The sequence below is a fragment of the Gavia stellata genome, chromosome 12 (assembly GCF_030936135.1).
Source record: "Gavia stellata isolate bGavSte3 chromosome 12, bGavSte3.hap2, whole genome shotgun sequence".
Lineage (NCBI taxonomy): Eukaryota > Metazoa > Chordata > Aves > Gaviiformes > Gaviidae > Gavia > Gavia stellata.
The window spans coordinates 12,881,639-12,900,689 of record NC_082605.1 but is presented as its reverse complement, the minus strand read 5'-3'; the positions used below and the strand labels follow the sequence as shown (position 1 = coordinate 12,900,689).

The following is a 19,051-nucleotide window of genomic DNA, read 5'->3' as shown; positions in this document are numbered from 1 at the left end:
CTCCGGCAGAGCCGAGGAGGGGAGGAATCCACCTCTTCCCTCGCAAAGTCATTCCCGGGGTCAGCAGTTCTCACTTTACAAAACGCTTGCCTTATTTCTAATTTGAATTTTTCACAGCTTCCAGCCATTAGTTCTTGTTATGCCTTTACTTGATAGATTAAAAAGCCCTTTAGTCCCTGATATTTGCTCCTTGTAAAGGCACTTATACTCTGTAATCAAGTCACCTCTTAATCTTCTTTTTGATAAGCTAAGCAGATTGAGCTCTGGAAGTCTCTCACTGCAAGGCATTTTCTCCAGCCCTCAACTCATTTACATGACGTTTACGGGAGGTTTTCAGCCTCTCCCTTCAAAAGCTGGACTCCAGACCAAGCGCAGCATCCCCACGCCAACCACACCAGACCTCCGCACAGCACCCTGCCATCGGTCAGGGAGATAACCACCCAAGAAAACACTGCCCAGCTCCCGGCTTCACCCAAGGAGCATCGAGAGCCCCACAGCAAAGGCTCAGCCCCGGCACCACTCTCCAGGACGCCGGGCAAATGCCTGCCTTCTCCCTCCATGTCTAACTTTAGACTTGGCAATATCAAACCCCAATTTCTCTGCTAAACCAGCCCCAATCAGACCGACCTGCTCTGCAGGGGGATCTCACCCCGTACCACTCTGCCAGTCTCAGCATCCCAGCAGGTCCCATCCGCAGCTCTCTCGCATTTATTTCCACGTTACCAACCAACGTTAGCCTCTGCAGAAGCACTTTCCAAACTGTTTCCATCCGGTGACAATTTCCCCTCTGATGAGGACTTTTTAAGATCTGTCACGGAGCCAGTTCTTAATCCACTTAACACATGCTTTATCAATATTGTATAATGCTAATTTTTAATCAGAACGTTGTGTTGTACCAAGTCAAATGCCTTGTAGAAGCCTAAAGACATCACATCCCCGCAGTTCCTCTTCTAATTCAAGTCATAATTTCATCAAAGAACAAAATGTGGTTTGTTTGACATAAAACCACGTTGACTGGCACTAATTATATTCCCATCCTTAATTCTTTATCAGTTGTATCCTGCACCAGTATTTTTCCATTAGTTTTTCTAAACCTGATGTCAAACTAAGCGGTCTCTGACCATTTGGTCCTTCCTGCATTTGGGAAAAAAAGTGAGCACCTTTTCTGTTTCCTGGGCTTTTCTCAACATTCACTGATTTATTACAAAGTCATATTATTACAAATATCCGCAGGCCACGGGAACTCCTCAGCCAACTCTTTTAGGACTCCTGAATGCCAGATATCCAGACCTGGCAGTTTTCAAAACTTTATTGCTAGTATATGCTGTTTCCTATTCTCTTCACGGCGCTAATGGCTTGGAAAATACTTCAGGTAAGTCCATCATCCTTTTTGTCTGCACAGAGAGCGCAGCTAGTTGTACATCGAAGTCTCATCCCAAAATATCTACTGCAGGCCAGGGTCAGAGACAGGCTATCGAGCTAGACAGATCGCTGGCCTACGAATGGCATCTCTGATGTTGGTGTTTGTACTACGGAGAAATATTTATTGCTCGGTTATGTCTTTTCTAAAAAATCATCAACTGGTTTATTATCTCCATCAATAGGCCAGCCCTCATCAATGCCCTGCACTTTGCTATGTTTTATTTGTCTTGGACCTCTCTTCCCCTTTCTCCCTATCTGTCGTATACTCATTACTTATTTTTAATTGCCGCCTTCCCAGCTGTGGCCTCCAGAAGGTCAGGAGGTGGCTGGGGGTGGTTGGCGGGCAGCAGAGGTGGCTTACCGGGACTTCCGACATGGTGACCGAGATGTTCTTCGGCTGGACGGTGAGCTGGACACACTGCCGCAGGTCGGAGGCGAAGCGCTGGGGCTCGTCCGCCCGCTCGCACCGGTCCTTGCGTGAGCATCTGGAGGGGGATGAAACCACCACGGTGAGGAGGAGAATCCCCCGGGTTCCAGCGTGGCTCTGGGCTGACACCACAGCAGACAGACCCTTTGGCACAGAGGCGATGCCCAGCTAGGGACCTCGGATGCCTGAGGCCTGTATGGGAGCTCTGCTTTCCCCTGGTGCCAGCACTGGGGACTTCTGCGGCCTTTTATCTTTAGGTTTTCTTATTGGCACAAAGATGCCAAACCTGGGAGCCCGTGGGCAGGATCAAAGGGGCCCTGCCAGCAGCTGCACCACGCATGGGTGCTCGTGAGCGCTGCCTGGGTGCCGTGGGAAGGGATGACAGACCTCTTGGACCACTCCATCCCCACACGGTTCAGAGCCAAAGTCCAGGAGGGGTCTCCCCAAGGAGACCAGCGGTGGGGACGGACATGTTTTGCCAACTGTGGTTTGCTGATGTGGCCTCAAGGACAATCCCGCGGTACTCACATGTTGTGGAGGACGCACCAGCCGCAGTGGGGGTCCCGGGAGCCCAGGCACAGCTCGCAGCTCTCGTACTGCTCACAGCTCTCCACCGGCACCCGCGTCACCTGCGGGGAACAGGCAGGGAGTGAAGGGAGATGGGCTGCATGTTTCCCTGCTGTGCCCCCATCTAGACCCCGCAGAGACAGACCCAGCACAGACTCACTCTGGCCCGTTAGAGAGGAGGCAGCAGCAGGGAGCAGGCTGAGCCCCCGCCATCGCCCGCTCCTCTCCCGGGCCCGGGCAGCACGTTTGCAGGCAACACCTCCACCCCAGGGAGGCTTTTACCCCAACCAAGCTCCTTCTGCCGTTGCATCTTTGCAGGGTTGTGGGAGTGGGCTGTGCTGGCTCAGCCCCCACGTCGGCTCCCGGCGCCGGCCAGGCACCCCGCAGCTGCCGCAGCCCTGCTCCGAAACGGTTACTGGTCCTTTATTAATTGCTCCTCCAGATTTGATTAAAATCCCCTCATTCTCTGAGCCCTTCGAGCTCTGTTACAACTGTTCATTTAATTACTTTCCACCAGCACTCTGATAACACCAAGCCATAGTAGGGAAGAGAGCGGGTTTTATTAAGGAGAGGGGAGGAGAAGAGGGGGGACGGGGAGGGGGTGCATGGAGCTGCCTACTCACCCACCACGAGGAGCTGGCAGCACTGAGCAGCTACCTGCGCCTGCTGTGTTTGTGCCTCAGTTTCCCCACTGCTCCCACAGAGCAGGACTCACTCATTAATTCAAATTTGCAAACTTCTCTACTGAAGGCTAAACCTGGGGTTGCTGTCCCTCCTCCCAGCCCAGCAGGGAACAGGCTCAGCGATGCCTACAGGGCTGGGGTAAGGCTGGCCAACCAGTACCCTCCGGTTTACATAGCAATGAGGATACCCGTAGCATTCCCATTTGTTTGTCCCCAACATCACTTCAGGCAGGTGGTGGTGAGGGGGTCAGCAGCGGGTCCCCCCCAGGCAGACCCCGCACAGGCAAGTGCCAGCTCCCAGCACCCACAGTGGCCCTTAGGGGAGATCCCCAGTCCAGCTCGGCATAACCCTCCCCCCCCCCCAACCACGTCTCCAACATGTCCCCCACGGAGGGAAGGCTTAGCTGAGCCACGTCTGGGACAGAAACACACAGGAGTCCAAACCCAGTTTCTGCCTCGCCTGGGAAGCCATGCGTTTCCTGCAGCAGAGCAGAAACCAGAGACGGGCGCTGGGAGGAGGAGGGAAAGAGCTCTGCTGTCCCCATGGGGCTGTCTAGACAAACCCACGGCCCTACTCCAGCATCCTTCCCCCTCCCAAGCCCCCAGGCCGGTGGCCAGGAGACCTGTTACACTCTGAGCTCCTCTGCGGTCCAACTCGCGCACACCTCTCCTGGGCAGAGGAGCGGAAACGCTGTGAGACACAGGCACACCGCGTCCCAGCACGGCTGCCGTGCCTCACCTCACTGCGCATGGCGTCTGTCCCCGCTGACACTGGATCCAAAAAGTGCCACCACCATGGCATGCACCTGCTTCACCCACTCCAACACAGCCCATGGATGGATGAACTCACACCAGCAGGCTCTCCGGCAGGTCAGCGATCATGCGAATGCTCACAAAGCCAACCAAAACTTCTTATTGTGAGCCCCGACCGCGCTGCCAGGACAGCAGTGCCAGATCCGATCGGTTCTGTACTCCAGTTGGCTCAGCAGGAGCAGAGGCAGGGACCGAGGTCTGCCCGCTGGCATCTGGGGGCACACCATCCCCTCCGCCCCAAGGTACAAAAGCAGCCACCCAGGAGGAGAAAAAGCCATTCAGAGCAAGGAGATTCTGCTAACCTGCAAAAACCCTGCTGGGGAGGGGATGGCCAGAATAGGGAGGAGGTTTATGGCCAGCCCCCTGCAGCAAGGAGGGGTCAGGCAGCCCTCAGTCCCCGGGGACCACAGGGATTTCAAGCAGCTGCTGCTAACAACTAATACCTGGGGCACAGCCCCACCGAGGAGAAGAGCAGCAAGGCCACAGAGTCAGTGCCTCGGTGCAGTGTTTTTGCAGAGAGGAGGAAGGAGGAGCTGCCACCATGCCCTGGGACAGGAGTCCCCAGGCAGCCCCGACCCCAGGAAGCAAAGGCCAGATCCCCGCCGGGGAGCTGCCTGAAAGGCTTCCCAGCGCACGGGACTGCGGCTGCAATGTGGGCTGCCAAGTCAGGAGAGCAGAGGGGCTGCCATTCCCTCCCTTTACCTGTTTCTCGGTCATGGCATAGATATGCTGGCGGTCGGGACTCAGCACCAGGTCTCGCAGGATGGAGCTGCCCTCGTGGGCCACGACGTTCTCGTACTGCAGCACTTGGTGCTTCCTCTCGGCCGGCAAGTCCACCAGGATCTGCGGGGAGAGCAAGCAGGGGTTGAGCACGGTCCCACACGCACCTCAGCCCCCACTCAGGGACTGGGATGGGAAACATGCCCCATTAGGGATGCCACCCCTCCGTCCCACGCCAGTGTGGCCTTGCCACGGCCACCGCAGCATGGCAAAGCAGCAGCCACTCTGCAAACATGCCAGCCCTTTCCAGAAGACCAAACTGCAATGTTTTCTTCCCTTTTTTTGCATTCGTCCCATGTTTATGCTGATGGCATTCACATGTCTCCAAGGAGGGAAGCCACATCCATGGTTCTCACGCTGCACCCCCGGAACGTGCTGCCCTGCTTCCCCCACTGCCGCTCAGCCCCAAAGCCCCTCCGACTTGCAGCATGGCACAGACAAGCCCCCAGCTTGCAGCAAACCCCATCTTGCCACAGCGGTACTGAAACTGGCTCACACGCCGCATCACACCCAAGCCCGGGCCAGGCAGGACGCTGCTGCGCAGGCAGGCAGGGCTCCCGTCTCCCAGTCCATCAGAGGAAACACTTGGGCTCGTGACCGGGGAAGTCAAGAGGGTCTCGAGGAAGCTGAGGGTCAACAGAGGTTCAGAAAGCGCCTTTGTTCCCTGAGCAAGAACGTGGCAAAGGCTTTAATCCCCTTACAGCTCACAATTACGTTAAAGCTCTTCCTAAGTACACTGGTTTCTGGCTGTACCGGCAATAACCGCATCACGAGGCACCATGGGGCTGGAGGCACCCACCGAGCAGGAGCTAAACTCGGCTGTGCTACTTGCTGTAACCCGACTGCCACCTCCGTGAGCAAGAGACACTTCCTGCTAATGCCATCCCTCACAATCCCCCCAGATTCGGGCTGTCCGGTGCCAGGGAAGTGGCTCAGTGGGTCTCGTCTGCTCCCATGGGATGGGTCGGGGGGCATGGGACCAAGCTCCAGACCTGTCTGCCCCATAGCCCCAGCCACACCATGGGCATGCTCTGCAAAAAACCCAGCAGAAGGTGGAGAAGCAGCGTGCCCAGCGAGATGGAGCCAACGCTGCCCAGGATCAGCTCCATGCTGCTGCTGGCACACATGGAGAGCCGGTCCAGCACCCCCAGCCGCAGGACTCGGGATCCCCCCACAGCACAGGGGCAAATCCATTGCTTTGAAACACACCCTGAAACGCATCCCCCAGCCCTGCCCTCATCATCACGCCCACTCCCACGGCACAGCACAGCCATGCCCAAGCCCTTGTGTCCCCCATGGCAGCCACCCCAGCACCCTGGCTGCCTCGTCCCTCTCCTGCAAAAAATCGCCACCAGCATTTGCATAGTTCCCAATCAGGAGGATACGGACCCGGGAAAGCAGGATCCCGGTGTGCAGCTGATTAGCATGGAAATGTATGCAGCTCACAAACAAACCGGGGCCCGTTTAATTAGAGCGGCGCCTTTGATTCACTGCCAGGCTCCTGCATGCACCAGCCCAGGATTATTTTTAGGCAGTTTTACAAAACAAATGTATTTAATTAAGAAAGAGACCCCTGAGCAACCACAGAGTGACGAGTCCTGCACAGCAGTGAGCAAAGGTGCCGCCCTCTCCCTGGGGGACATGGCAACTGGGCTTGCAGGGCAAGGCTAACTCTTGGGAACCCATGGCACAGCCAAAAACCCCCTGTACATCCTGCTGCAGGACTGAATAGCCTTCACCATAACCCAAACTGGTCCTGGTACCTACCTGCCTTCTCAGCATCCTTTACCAGACCCCTACACAGACTCTGGTCCTCATCACCCCCACCCCGGGTACCACTGTGTGCTGGGGAACCCAGAGATGCCGAAAGCCCATCCTAAAGCTTCTGCCTGTCCTTTTGGTGGGGGTCTTTCTGCCCAGGTCCAGGACCACATTTGCTTCTACTCCAAACATCAGACAAGGTCAAGTCCCAGACACCTGTGGTGCATGGCCACGTGGCACCCCCCACCCTGCGATACCCCTTGCCCAGCGGTACCCAGCATCACACCCAGGACCCAACCCTGCCTCCCTGCATCCCCTCGCAGGACGCTCCCCTCCTGGCTCTCAGCTTCTCCCCTACGGAGTCCTGTCCAGGCCAGCTCTCCAGAGGAGGGTAACAGGGAGCATCCCCCCTCCCCAGCGAGGCACTGTCTCCCCTCCTTGCTACGGTAACGTGACAAACACACCTTTCCAACCCTTTTATGGGCCGCAGTTGCGGCACAGAAGAATCGATATAGTTCTACCCTGGTTCTAAAATAGATCTATGGCTGGATGTCGCGCTGGCAGTAATTTTTAACTAGCGGGGTAATTTCCCCATTACATTATTGCACTGCGCAGTGCTGGGAAAGAGAAAGAGATGTATTAAAAAAAAAAACAACAGACATGAAGCACTTCCAGTTAATTTGAGGCTCCAGGAAGAACCTAAAAATACTCTTGGTAGTCAAACGGGGCTGAAGCCCAGCCTGCTACACGACAGGGTGCTCTGGTGGGGGGCATGGGGCCACCCCAGGCATGCACATGCATGAACCCTTCTCTCCGGCACCTCTCCTCCTGCTAAGGATGCTCTATAGGCGGGTTTGGAATTCAGGAAAATTAAATGTGGAAGACCTGGCAATCAAGCTGTTTTCTGGTTGGCCAAAAGGCAGGGCACGAGGGAGTTTTTGAGTTAGCTTGTGTAGGGAAACCCATCCTGCCGCTCCTCCCCAGCACCAGATGACAAGTGGCAGACAGACCCCAACATCATCCCATGCCAGGAGAACCTGACTGCCCACAGCGCCCACTGCCATGCGGGCAGAGGTGGGAACCCAGCATCAGGGCCTTTCCAGTGGGATTAGCCCAGTGGAAACCTGCTCATCCCGGCTGGCAGGAAGGGGAAGGGCTGTTTGGACCATAACGTGGCGGAGTGGTGCATGGGATGCAAAAGGTGCTTCCCATCTGATCTCTTACAGATGCTGGGAGGGACCGCTTCCCCCCCTCTCCCTGCAACCACGGGGTAGCTGGGGGCAGGGGAAGGGGGAGAGGATGCGGTTTAATCAGAGCAGACCCCCTCAGAAACACGCTCCTTCCTGCCCACCCTGCCTGCCTTCCCACCTGGGGGAAAAGACATTTACCAAAAATAAATAAATAAACCAACCTATTAACCTTTCTCCTCATCCTGACGCTGATATAATTACCCAATACTAATAATTACTCACACTAATTTCTCACTCAGGATTCCTGCCCTCACTCTTGCCTGCCTCGGGCTGGCTTTAGGCAGCGGCTCGGCAGTGCTGCCTCCTGCGAGGGGCTGGCAGGAGCCCGGGGGAGAGCGGCTGGACCCCGCGGCTGTGCCGAGGTGGAGGACCAGGAGCGAGGGTCGGCTTGTTGGGCTGCTGCCTTGTTGAAAAAACAGAGGAGACCAGAGGCAAGAAATTACAAGCTCCCTTCTGCGAGAAACCCACGTGCGCACCCTCCCCACCCAAGTGAGGAGCCCACCCCACAGGGTCAGCACCCAGCACAACCTCACTCTGAGAAGCGAGCGGTTTAAGACCTGGTCCCCCAGAAGCCGAGCAGGCTGGTGGAGGCAGCACAAGGTCAGGAGATGCAAAGGTGTCTCACCTTCCCAAGAGGTCCCTCACCTCCCAGGCCAGCCGCAGAGAACCCCAGCAAAGGAACGATGAGGGAAAGGACGGCATGCAATGCTTTGACCCCCCGGGCACGCCGGCGTAATGAGTGACAGTGCACAGCACACCCAGGCTGGGCAGAGGCAAATTCCTCCCCCAGGAGGCCCAGAGAAGGTTCTGTCTTGGCTGGAGAAGGGAGTTTCCATCCCATACAGGTTTTGGGGAAGGAGGAGAGCACACCGCCTCGCTAAGAAGCACACAGTGGTGCAGGGTCACAGCCAGACAACAGCACCAGCCAGTCCTGCTGCTGCCTCGAGCCGGACGCTCCCTCCAAAGCTCGGCTCTCCCTTACAGCGCATGATGCCGGAGCATCCAGAAGTTTCTGCAGGGCCCAGGCCCCACCACAGCTAGTGAAGAGCTGCTGCCCCAAGGAGTTGTACCTGAACGCTGGGACCTGAAACCCACATGAAAGGCAAGGGGAAGCGAAAGTACCGGGGAGGGCAGAGACAACACAGAGTAGAGATGGTTCCTTCCATTGCAGCACGTTTGCTCCCCTGGGAAAGACACCCTCCAGTCTTGTCCAGGTGAGGAGGTACCTCCCCACTGCATAACTGCTGCCTGACAGCCGCTGACCAAACCGCAAAGGGGAAAACCTCTCCACGTCCTTACAGCCACCAGCAACAGGCACAATGCGGCGAAGAGCATCTCCCCAGGCCCGCCTTTTGGAAAGCCGGGGCGATGAGATAAACAAAGGGCAGCAGTCGTGACCTGGCGGCCACCCAGAGCTGGCAGTGGGTCTGGAGGAGGACCGCGGCAGAGGACAGGGCTTTACAGCTCAGCCCAGGCCAGGGACGCCAGGCGGGGAGGGAGGAAGCACAGCCAGAGAGGGACGGCAGCTGCAGACATGCCAAGGCTGATTTTGGATTTAAGGTGCGCTGGCAGGGCTCTGGCTGGAGCCCAGGGGGTGCTGGGGCGGGCTCCCTGCGGGACCGAAAACACATGCCTGGGGGCACATGTGGAGGGTCACCAAGAGACCAGGTCTCACTGCAGGGGACACACCCCAAGCCCACCGCCGGGAAGAGGCATCTCTTCACCGCCCCACAGCTGCTCCCCCCGCGGGCGTCTCCCACCCCAGCCCTCCATCTCCCACCCTCCAGGCTCTCAAGCCCGCATCCCGGGTCCCAAGCAGTCCCCCCCGCAGAACCCTCCTCCGGGCAGGAGAAGTGCTCAGCCAGGCTTTGTACTCTTATCTGTACAGGGCTGTGATTAATTCGCAGCGGCTGGCAGCAGCTACAAGAGGAGGGCGCTTTTGCCTGCCTGCCACACTTCAAAGGCAGGGACTTATCTGCCTGAAACACACTCCGCAGCCTTTTCACGGGGACCCTTTCCAGTTCCACGGGGCTCGCACGGCGCTGATGGGCAACGCAAAAGAAGGACTTATTTACGGGAGTGCATTTCAAAGCCTCCCCCGTTCCCTCCCAACACTCGCTGGGGGAAGCAGAGAGTCCCCCAGCCCTGGGGATGTCCACTGGGGACAGAGACTGAGAATGGGGGATGAGACAGGGCTGTGAGGAGAGGATGTTGGATCAAGGTCCCTGTCCCACCTTCACCCACGCCCTGGTCCCCTCTTGCCCAACCCTCTTGCCGGTGAGCAGTTCCGTAGTACGTCCCTGAGTTGCGAGGAGGAAAAAGCTTTGACATGTGCGGTGGGCAGAGCCCAGCCCCAGGACCGAAACCTTCCCCTCCCCATGCCACTGGTGCTCACAGCTCAGGCACCACTGAACCCCTGGGCTTCCGCACCCAAACCAGTGGGTGCATGTCCCCCCTCCGTGGGAGCAGAGCCGTGCTAGCACCCCCAGCATTCTGCTTTGATTTTGGCACCATCCACCCAAAGGGCACAGGACAGAGCCAAAAAAGCCAGGAGAGGTGCAGGTCCCGGAAGACCTAATCCCCAAACCATGGGGCCACCTCCCGGAGGCAACACAGGACCCACACAGCCTGGCCACCCTGGGGTGGAGGTGACAATTGCCCTGTAGTGTCACACAACACTGCGCCAATGAGCCTACAGCTGGAAGGGGAGTATCCTGTGTCCAGCCACGGCGGGTTGGCGGGGAAGAGGGACTGCCCAGGGGTGCCAGCCTGCACAGCCCCTCCTGGCACATGGCCTGGGCTCACCCCGAGGCAGCAGACAGCGTGGGGACAGGGGTACAGGGACACCAGCTGCCCCTCCACATGCCTCCCCGCTGCCAGCTGTCCCCCAGGGACCAGCAGCACCGGCAGCTGCCGCCCGCACGCCCCTCTCCGGTTTCCAAAGGGGGGCAAGGGGTTTAAAATGAAGTTCCTAGATCAGCTGCTCCAGGGGGGATGCACTCCTCTCCCCCACCCCAAGCTGGGAGAAGGTGCAGGGGCTGCCCAGTGAAGTGCGGGTCGGGAGCAGCTGCAGGGCTGTGGCACCAGTTGTTTCTATGGGGCACAGCTGATGGGGATGGGTGCTGCTGGAGACGGGGGCACCAGCGTGCAAGAGCGAGGAGGAGGAGGGTGGAGGAGGTGATGGCTCCTGCTCCCTCCTGCTGTATTGCAGGTTATCAAAGTTTGGTGTCCAGGGGGACGAGGATACGTCTCCGGTTTTGCTCAGGCATCAAGAATATCCCCACCAGGAGAGCCCCGGCCATGCTTCACCAGGGCTCGCCCAGGATGAACCAAAAGGGTACAAGTGGCTGGCGGCGGGGGCACAGGCAGGGCTTTGAGGATGCACCTCCCAAGGGCTCGCACCCGGGCCTGGGGACAGGACGGCCCTGCAGAAACATCCCAGCTATGCAGGGCGGGCTGGCAGCCGGCACCCCGGCTACCTCTGCTCCCCCCGGCCAGCCACCCTCCCCGCCGCCCCGCCAGCCAGCTGCCTGCGCAGGAATGCGCCAGCCGGGCGCGGATCAGACACATGCCTCCTCCCAGACCAGACGGGCAGGCAGCTGCCTGCTGCAGGCTGCTTGAACCTGGCAGGACCGGGCCCCGCAGAGGCGGGTACTGTGCTCCCGGCCTCCTCTGGCAGAGCGGAGGTTTTGCCAGCCCCTCAACACGGGGCTGGGATGCTCCTGCCTCATCACAACGCACCAAGGGAAAGGGGTGAGATGAGCTGCCTACTTCCATTCAGGGAAACACATTCACTTTATAAAGATGAATACAAGCAAGGCTTTCATCCCAGGCCCAGCATCGCCCTGAGCCAGAGAATATTGGGACTTTAATTATATCAGTATAATAAAGCAAAAAACAAGGAGATACTTAATCTAAATCAATGCTCATAACAGCAACAAATGCCAGCGACTTGCCGACACTGACAGATATGACACCGGTTAATCTAACCGGTTTCGAAGCACACGTTATTACCAGTGCATCATCCCCGGGCGGCATCCTGAGCTCGGCCACGCGGGCTGAGGACAGATGTGCTCGCTGCACCTCTGTGGGGAGGTGGGGTGGGAATTGTGTGAAGGCACTGGGGTTTGCCATAGAGAGGGGGAGGCAGGGGGGCGACCCTGCCCAGCAGGACCCCGAAGCACAGCACCACCTTCCCCAAAACTCCTCAACCTCCTTTTTCTTTCACTCAAACTCATTTCCACCTTTTCCTCTCGTTCAGCCACCCACACGAGCGGTGCTCCCCTGCGCCGAGCGGGCTCAGCAGAGCCGGCCAGACCAGCACCAGCCCAACAGCATGGCACGGCACTGACCGGCCCCTCACCTACCATCTGCAAACCTTTCCAAAACCACTCCTGACCAGATCTGCCCACATTGCTCCATCAGCAGGATGGGGAACCGTTCCAGCAAATTTGACAGAACTAAAACACTGTCAGAAAAATCTTTTCAATCTTTCTGTACCAAAACCAAACTGCTGGAAAGCGGGAGCAAGTGCCAGGGCACCGCGCAGGAGCAGTGCCTTGGCTGGAGTCAAACCCAGGCGCAGGAGGGACTGATGGAGGCAACGAAGTGGGGGGAGGAATTAGAAGCAGCCCCCCCACTGGGAGCCACACGGCTTGGGACAGATTAAGGCATTTGCCCTGCTCCCCTCCCAGCAGAGCCCCAAGTCCCATCACTGTCCCCCCACCAGCCCCTGGCCCCACGGCTGCTCTGGCGGTCTCAAGCCATTGATTTCCCAGCTTTGCCCTTCAAAACTCTCCTGGCTCAGCGCCCAGTTCGTATCGTCTAGTCACTCAGGAGCAAAATATCTCTATTATTATTGCAATTATTTCCCAATCAGCATCGCTCAGGGCTGAGGCGGTCAGAGGGGGGGCCCAGACAAGCGAATCGATGGGCAGCCGCTGCCCTGGGGGCTGCCAGGGACCATGCAGGAGGCACTGGCAGCTGCCAAGCAGCACAGGGAAGGACGGGTGGAGGACGGGGGAACCCGGGGACCCCTCCGTGCAATGCCGTGGCCCGGCAGGGTGGCAGTCCTCGGTTTCTGCCATCCCTCGGCCAAGCAACAGCGATGCAAAATAACCGTGCACGGAGCGTGCACACAACCACCGAACCCGCGCACTCTGGATGCGATGCAAGGGCTTTACCTCCCAGGCGCTTCACGGCTAAAGAGAACCGACGGGAGCTCCAGGGCCTCCCCGGGGGCAGCGCAGCAGCTGCTGGGGCATCAATTCCCCAGGGAGGGTGCAACGGAGCATCCCAAAACTACCCCTCCAGCAGCACGGTGCCTGCACCCAGCTGCTCCCTCTCCAGTGTAAATGCAGAGCGAAACCCCAGCACCAGAACCTCACCACAGACATGTCCCTCTTAAGGGAGGGGAGCGCAGGCAGGTAAGCAGGTTCCCGGTGTTTCTCAAGCTGCTGAGGTAGGAGACCCCGGTGATGGATGGGGAAGGATTTTTAGCCCTGCAAAATGGAAGGTAAGGGCAGAAAAAGCACACAGCAAAATAGGATGGGGACCTTCTCGCTGCTGTTCCCCTTCATGTAGGAAAAAGCCCTGGGTGACAGCAGTGAAGGGCAGAGCACATCACAGAAATACAGGATTATTTTTTTTCCCCATTTATTAGTTACTGTAGGCATCCCAAGCGTCCCAGAGGCCCCGGGCACACTGAAGCCATGGCAATGTGTCACCCTCCCGGCTCTCACGGGACTCAAACTACACGTGACCAGCCTAGGGAGAGTTAATACCTAAACATCCCAGAGAAGTCCCTGGGAAGAAAGCTCTTGCCTGAAGGACTCAGTACGCAGTTTTCCAAACAAAAGCCATCCCTTCACTGCCAAGGTACTGGCTCCTCCAAGGAGACCACAACCTTCTGACCCGTGGGGACCAGCCCGGACCCTTGGCTACCAGTCTCCAGCAATGCACAGCCCATCGCCCAGGCTGGCAAGCAGAACAGACCCAGACCCACCATCCCCAGCCTCTCCACAGCTTACAAGTTGCTGTTTCTCCTGTAAATCCGAAGCACCGCTTATTTTCCTCCTAACAATGCTGCTTAGCTCAACAGGGTGGCACAAGTCCCCCTTTCCGAGCCTCGCCGCACTTCTGACTATGGAACCAGACCAAGATAATCCCAACACAAACGCCAAGGGTTGGTCCCACCACCCTCGCCCTCATGGCCGCTTGGGACATGCTTACGGCTCAAACCTCCGCTGCCTGCCAGCAGTGATGGGGACTCTCCCTTTTCCAGATCCCCATGAGGGGATCCCAAAAGGCAGGGAGGAGGCAGCGGAGCTTCGCCAGGGATGCAACAGGGAGGAAGGACAGGCTCCCAGGGCTGCAGCACAGCTGGAGATCAGCTGGATCCTTCCTCCCCCCTGGGCTCCAGGAAAATAGCTGTTTCCTTCCTGGTTCCTAAAACAACACAGCAGGAAGAGAGGAGCTGCCTGAGGACAAGGCACAGGCCGTCAGTCTTTCAAACAGAGGAGCCGGGGGCAGGAAAAGCCCACGCAGGGGAGGCTGCAGAGGGACGGACCCTGAGGGGAAGGTCTGCTTCAGGGTAACCCCCACAGTCGGGTCCCCTCCCACACCAGCACCCACACCAGCACCCCCAGGCATAGATTCAGCACCACCCGAGCCCCCATTTTGGTGGGGCAGCCTGTGCAGCCCTCCCAGGCTGCTGTGCAGGGCACTATGGCTCGCATCTGGATTTATCCCTCCATCAGCCTTCCCCCTGGAGCCCTACATTCCACAGCACAACCCCACAAACTCCAAAGCCTTCTGCAATCCCATCTCAGCAGTTCCCAATCCATTCAGCTGCAGACGCATAAGTGCACCAGCCGTCACTTCCACAGCATACAAGCTGAAAGCCATTTGCTGCAGCAAGACATTGCAGCAAGGGGGATATCATAGGAACTAAATCCACTGTCCGTTCACCTCCACCCAGGGAGTAGAACAACACTGACTGCACGGGGGGGTTCGGCTTCACCCATTTGACACCGGCTTTGATCCCTTCCTACCGATCAGGCCTCTTGTTACTGCAGCTCTGGGCTGTCCTGGTGTTTTATCTCCATGGACAAATCACACCAGAGTGCCCTGGAAAACCTGATAAGCAATAAACGATCAGGGTCTAAATAATGCAGGGCACAGTGACAACATTAAATATTAACACCCAGCACAGGCAGCAGGACTGGACACACAGAATCTCTTACAAATTCAACAACAAAATCATACATCGCATGATGTACTTCATGGGAACGTAACCCATGGCATTAGGAGGAGGCGGAAAGTTACAGCCACGCTTTTTTTTTTTCTTTTTTTTCTTATTAGATCAACATCTCTGCTATTGACACGCTGCGATCAGAACTCCAGGCTCTGCCTTTCCTCCTGAAACAGTCCCTCCTCCAAACATAAGCACCTCCAAGATTAGAGAAATCTTCCACCTCTCCACGCTCAGTGTTCCCGTTGATAACAGCCAGCTAAGCCTGGCTTTGGGCTCAGCGCAATGGAGAGCGCCTGCAAATATTTTGTTTCAAATACACTCAGACCCTCTCGCTTGCTCCACCTTGAGCTCTTGATGTGTTTGCTAAAATTCCCTGCTCTCACCTTTTGTTTGCATTTTAAGCCTTCATTCCCACACCCTAAAACTCTGGCCTTCCTACAGCATCTCTAACCCTGAGAGCCGCATCCCTGGCTACATTATGCCCTTCTCGGCGGCTCCGTAAGGCCAGGGGAAAGCTATGGGGCCACGGTGCCACGCAGAACTTGGAGTGATGAAAACCACTTCTCCGCAGTGGGCTCTCCGTTCAAAACCAGGATGAAAATTAGGCTCTCCAGTCTGTGGATAGGAGCAATTTCGAAGGAGAGATTGAGAAGATTTAAATATAGAGATTGCTTTCCCCAAGGATGCTGCTCGAGATATTTAAGAGCTCAGGTTTTACACAGCATGGATTTCCTTTGGCAGCGATGCAGCACTCCCCGCCCCGCTGCTCCAGGCAGCAATCCCTTCCGCAGGCTGTCAGCGAGAGCCGGGTCCCGTCAGCTAACGCAGAGCACGACGGCGACTGCAGGGCTCACGCAGGAGGTAAACTGGGGTGCAGGGGGGCTGCAGCCTAGCCGGAGCTCTCCAGGTGCGACAGCACCCGGCCGCAAGTTGTTGTCACCTCAGCTCTTGCAGGTCCGTGTGATGGGAAGCAAAGAGCCCAGCTAATTCTAAATAAAGGACCCCAGGGCACGGGGGGCTGCTCCCTGAAAGCCCAGCTCTTTCTAAGACCAGACCAGAGCACATGCCGCATTCAAAGCCAAGTTCTCAGATCTTTGAGGAACACCTGCCACCCTCCCCACCATCCCCACCGCTGCCAGGGGATCTGAAGCAGAGCTGCCACTTGCCGCCGCTTGCCAGCACCGAGGCCAAGGAGCTGCTCCCAGCTGGGGACACAGGTTGGCACCCAGCAGCCCGGTGAGAAACGGGCGAGCCGCAAGCACGGTCAGACCTCACCAGCCCAATGCTGGAGGGAGCGGAGATGGGGACAGGCAGACAGCCCCCAGATAAACAGCTCTATCCTGAGATGCAACCCTGGCAAGCACCCATCACACGCCTGAATATCTGTAGAGGGAGGCCAAGGGGTGGGAAATGATGTTAATTAAAGTTTTAATTACTGTAACCAAACGAGTAGTATAATTACTTTATTCTCACAGAGACTTCAAACTGATTAAGGACCACGTGCACAATCTTCGGGTTGCTGTGGTTTTTAATTAAACATGCCGTCAAAGATGGTGAGAGGGGCGGGCAGGACAATGGCTCAGCCCTGCCTGCTCCTGCCTGGACCCCTTGGAGACCTCGTGCAAGGAGGGAGCCCAGGCTGGAAGAGACACGAAGGTCAGGAGCAGCAACTAGTGCAAAAGGCCAAAGACAACTGCTTTGGGAGGACCGAAGTCAGGGGGATGCACACAGGTGTCTCGAAGGAGAAGCTCCTCTCCTATACATCAGCCCTCAGCTTCACATTCCCCCAAAACATCTACCTTTACAAACATCTCCAGAACAACCCCGCACGGGCCCCGAAAATATTAATGAGCTGGTGCTGCCAACTGGAGGGAATGATTAAAAAACAATTTTGCAAAGGTATCCTTTTCAAATAATAATAATACTAAAAGACAAAGCAGTAGAAATTAAATTCCCAGTCCCCTACCTCAAATAAATAGTATCAGAATCTGAAATGAGACATAATTACCCCGGCAAGGTTAAAGCTGCTAATGCACGTGGAATACAGAATCACCATCCATCATAATCATACCTCGTATCGCAGCCATTATTTATAATTAGGAGGCACGGTTTAAAAAACACATAAAGACGCCCATGCAATGCAGTAATTCTTCTGTTATTGCTCCTGGAGGGCCAATCCTGCTCTGACTTGTGTAGTCCAGGATCAGGCAAAAGTAATTCCCCAAAAACCCCCAAAAGTCATTCCCAAAATCTCCTTGCCAGGAATGGAAAACCGCCTCAGCCCACCTGCGAGCCCTGCCTAAGCATCGGGCTGGCAGCAGCAGGACACAGCCAGGCTGCGCTGGATCTCTCCCAGCCGTTTCAAACCCAAGCAGGCTCAGAAGGCATCCACATAGCCCTTCTCCCTTAACTATAGTGAAGTTATTTTTCTTTTCCCCAAATGCCAGAGCAGGAGAGCAGAGCTGAGCACATACCAGAGCCACAACCTGGCTCAGCGAGGCCATGGCCAGCCCGTGGGCTTTGCCTGGGCTTTCTCGTCTGCTGGGTGCTTTGTTACCTATTTTTAAAACCACAGAACAAGTTATAGCAAAAGCTGGGGAAACCCAAAAGCTAACCCCAAAGCTGCTGAAAGCTGCCCTCCTTTGAAGCGCAGGCTTTGCAGGCTGCCTCCGTGTCCCAGTGAAATATTAACAAGCTCCCAGCAAAGCAGGAGGAAATTACCCTTCTTATATTCTGGGGAAGTCCGCAGATGGTGGTGCCTATGCGGCAAAGTCCAGCTCTTGAGTGACCTACCTCCAAACCCCTTCTTCCCCCAGCAAGGGGAGCAGTGAGTCTGCAGCCCCACAGGGACGTGCAGTAGTCCCATCACACACTCAAGCACTGAAGCCAGAGCAAAGCCCTGGCACAGAAAAGCACAAACACCAGGACGTGGTTTTGCACCCTTCAGTGGTGAATTAGAAAGCAACAGCAGTTCGAGAGGGTGTTCTGGGGGTGCCGAGCCGTGATGGCTGAGGCTATGGTGAAAGCCCAAGGATGACACCACGGAAAGGACAGGCACGTGCATGCACACGTATGTGTAAATCTAAGCTGCGGTGGTTTTGGAGATGGAAAAGCAGGCTGGGATAAGGACAGGGGAGAGCTGAGGCACAGCCAGAGAGGCCCAAGTCCCCAGCAGAAGCAGCCCCAAAAAGGAGCTCAGCCCCACCACTGACTGCGAGCGGCCCAAGGGAAACAGCCAAAGCCGGCTCGCCCTGCCAGTCTCATGACTCTTACTCACAAGCAGAGCTGCACTTTCTCATAAGTTTCATTAAGCTATAAAACAAGAAAAAAATAACAAGAAAGAAAAAAAAACAAGAAAAAGCCAGCTCGTAGATGCACGTACAAACACACGCTCTCCAGAACCCAAGAAACATGTTTCTAACGAAGGTTGCCACAAACTCCAGCCGGAGTTTCCAGCCAGGGTCCCATTACCGGAGGTGCTGTGCTCCCCTAGCAGGAGAGGACAACGGGCGCAGGGAGTATCTGGCAGAGGGGCACATCCAGAGACAGGGGCTCTGTGCAGAGCAGCACCATGCTGCTGCCACCACGGAAGGGGGGGATGAGCCTTTTTGGGGTTCAGCCGGCATGCCCACCTGGCTGTCAGCTCTCCGTGGCAGGCTGCCATCTCGCATGGAGGGTACCAGCCTATGTGCCCCATCACGAATGATCACTCTGACCTCCAGGACTGCAGGCAGGGGATGTGGGGCATCTCTTGGGCTCGCCCTGAGCATTTTCCAGCTCCTCCTCTACTTCAGACGGCCAGGGCGCTGCCCAGCATGCCAAGGATGAGGCCAGTCTTGCAGGATCGGATAAGTTTGGGGAAGACCACCTTGGAATGCCAGAGAGGGGATGCTCCCCGTGGGGCTGTGGAGGAGAAGTACTGCAAAGCTAAAGGGGACTGGGTCATCCCCCTGCAGCCAATGCCTCCCCAGGCTCTGAAATGGCCATCAGCGTCTCGCCGGGCTCTCTCGTCACTCAGCCATCTCAGCCCCGGTGGCACAGGCAAGGAGGACTTTTAACATCAGTGGTGGCATGTTTACCTCAACCAAAAGGA

At 56.7% G+C, this 19,051-nt stretch overlaps 1 protein-coding gene across 1 annotated transcript in view; it reads right to left on the bottom strand.

Moving 5' to 3' along the window:
* PLXNA1 (plexin A1) overlaps positions 1-19,051 on the bottom strand; it is a 105,888-nt gene that overhangs the window by 63,299 nt on the left and 23,538 nt on the right. The window contains 3 exon segments of the mRNA XM_059823554.1: positions 1,784-1,907; positions 2,378-2,478; positions 4,615-4,755. Coding sequence (XP_059679537.1) covers positions 1,784-1,907; positions 2,378-2,478; positions 4,615-4,755 — 366 coding nt within the window.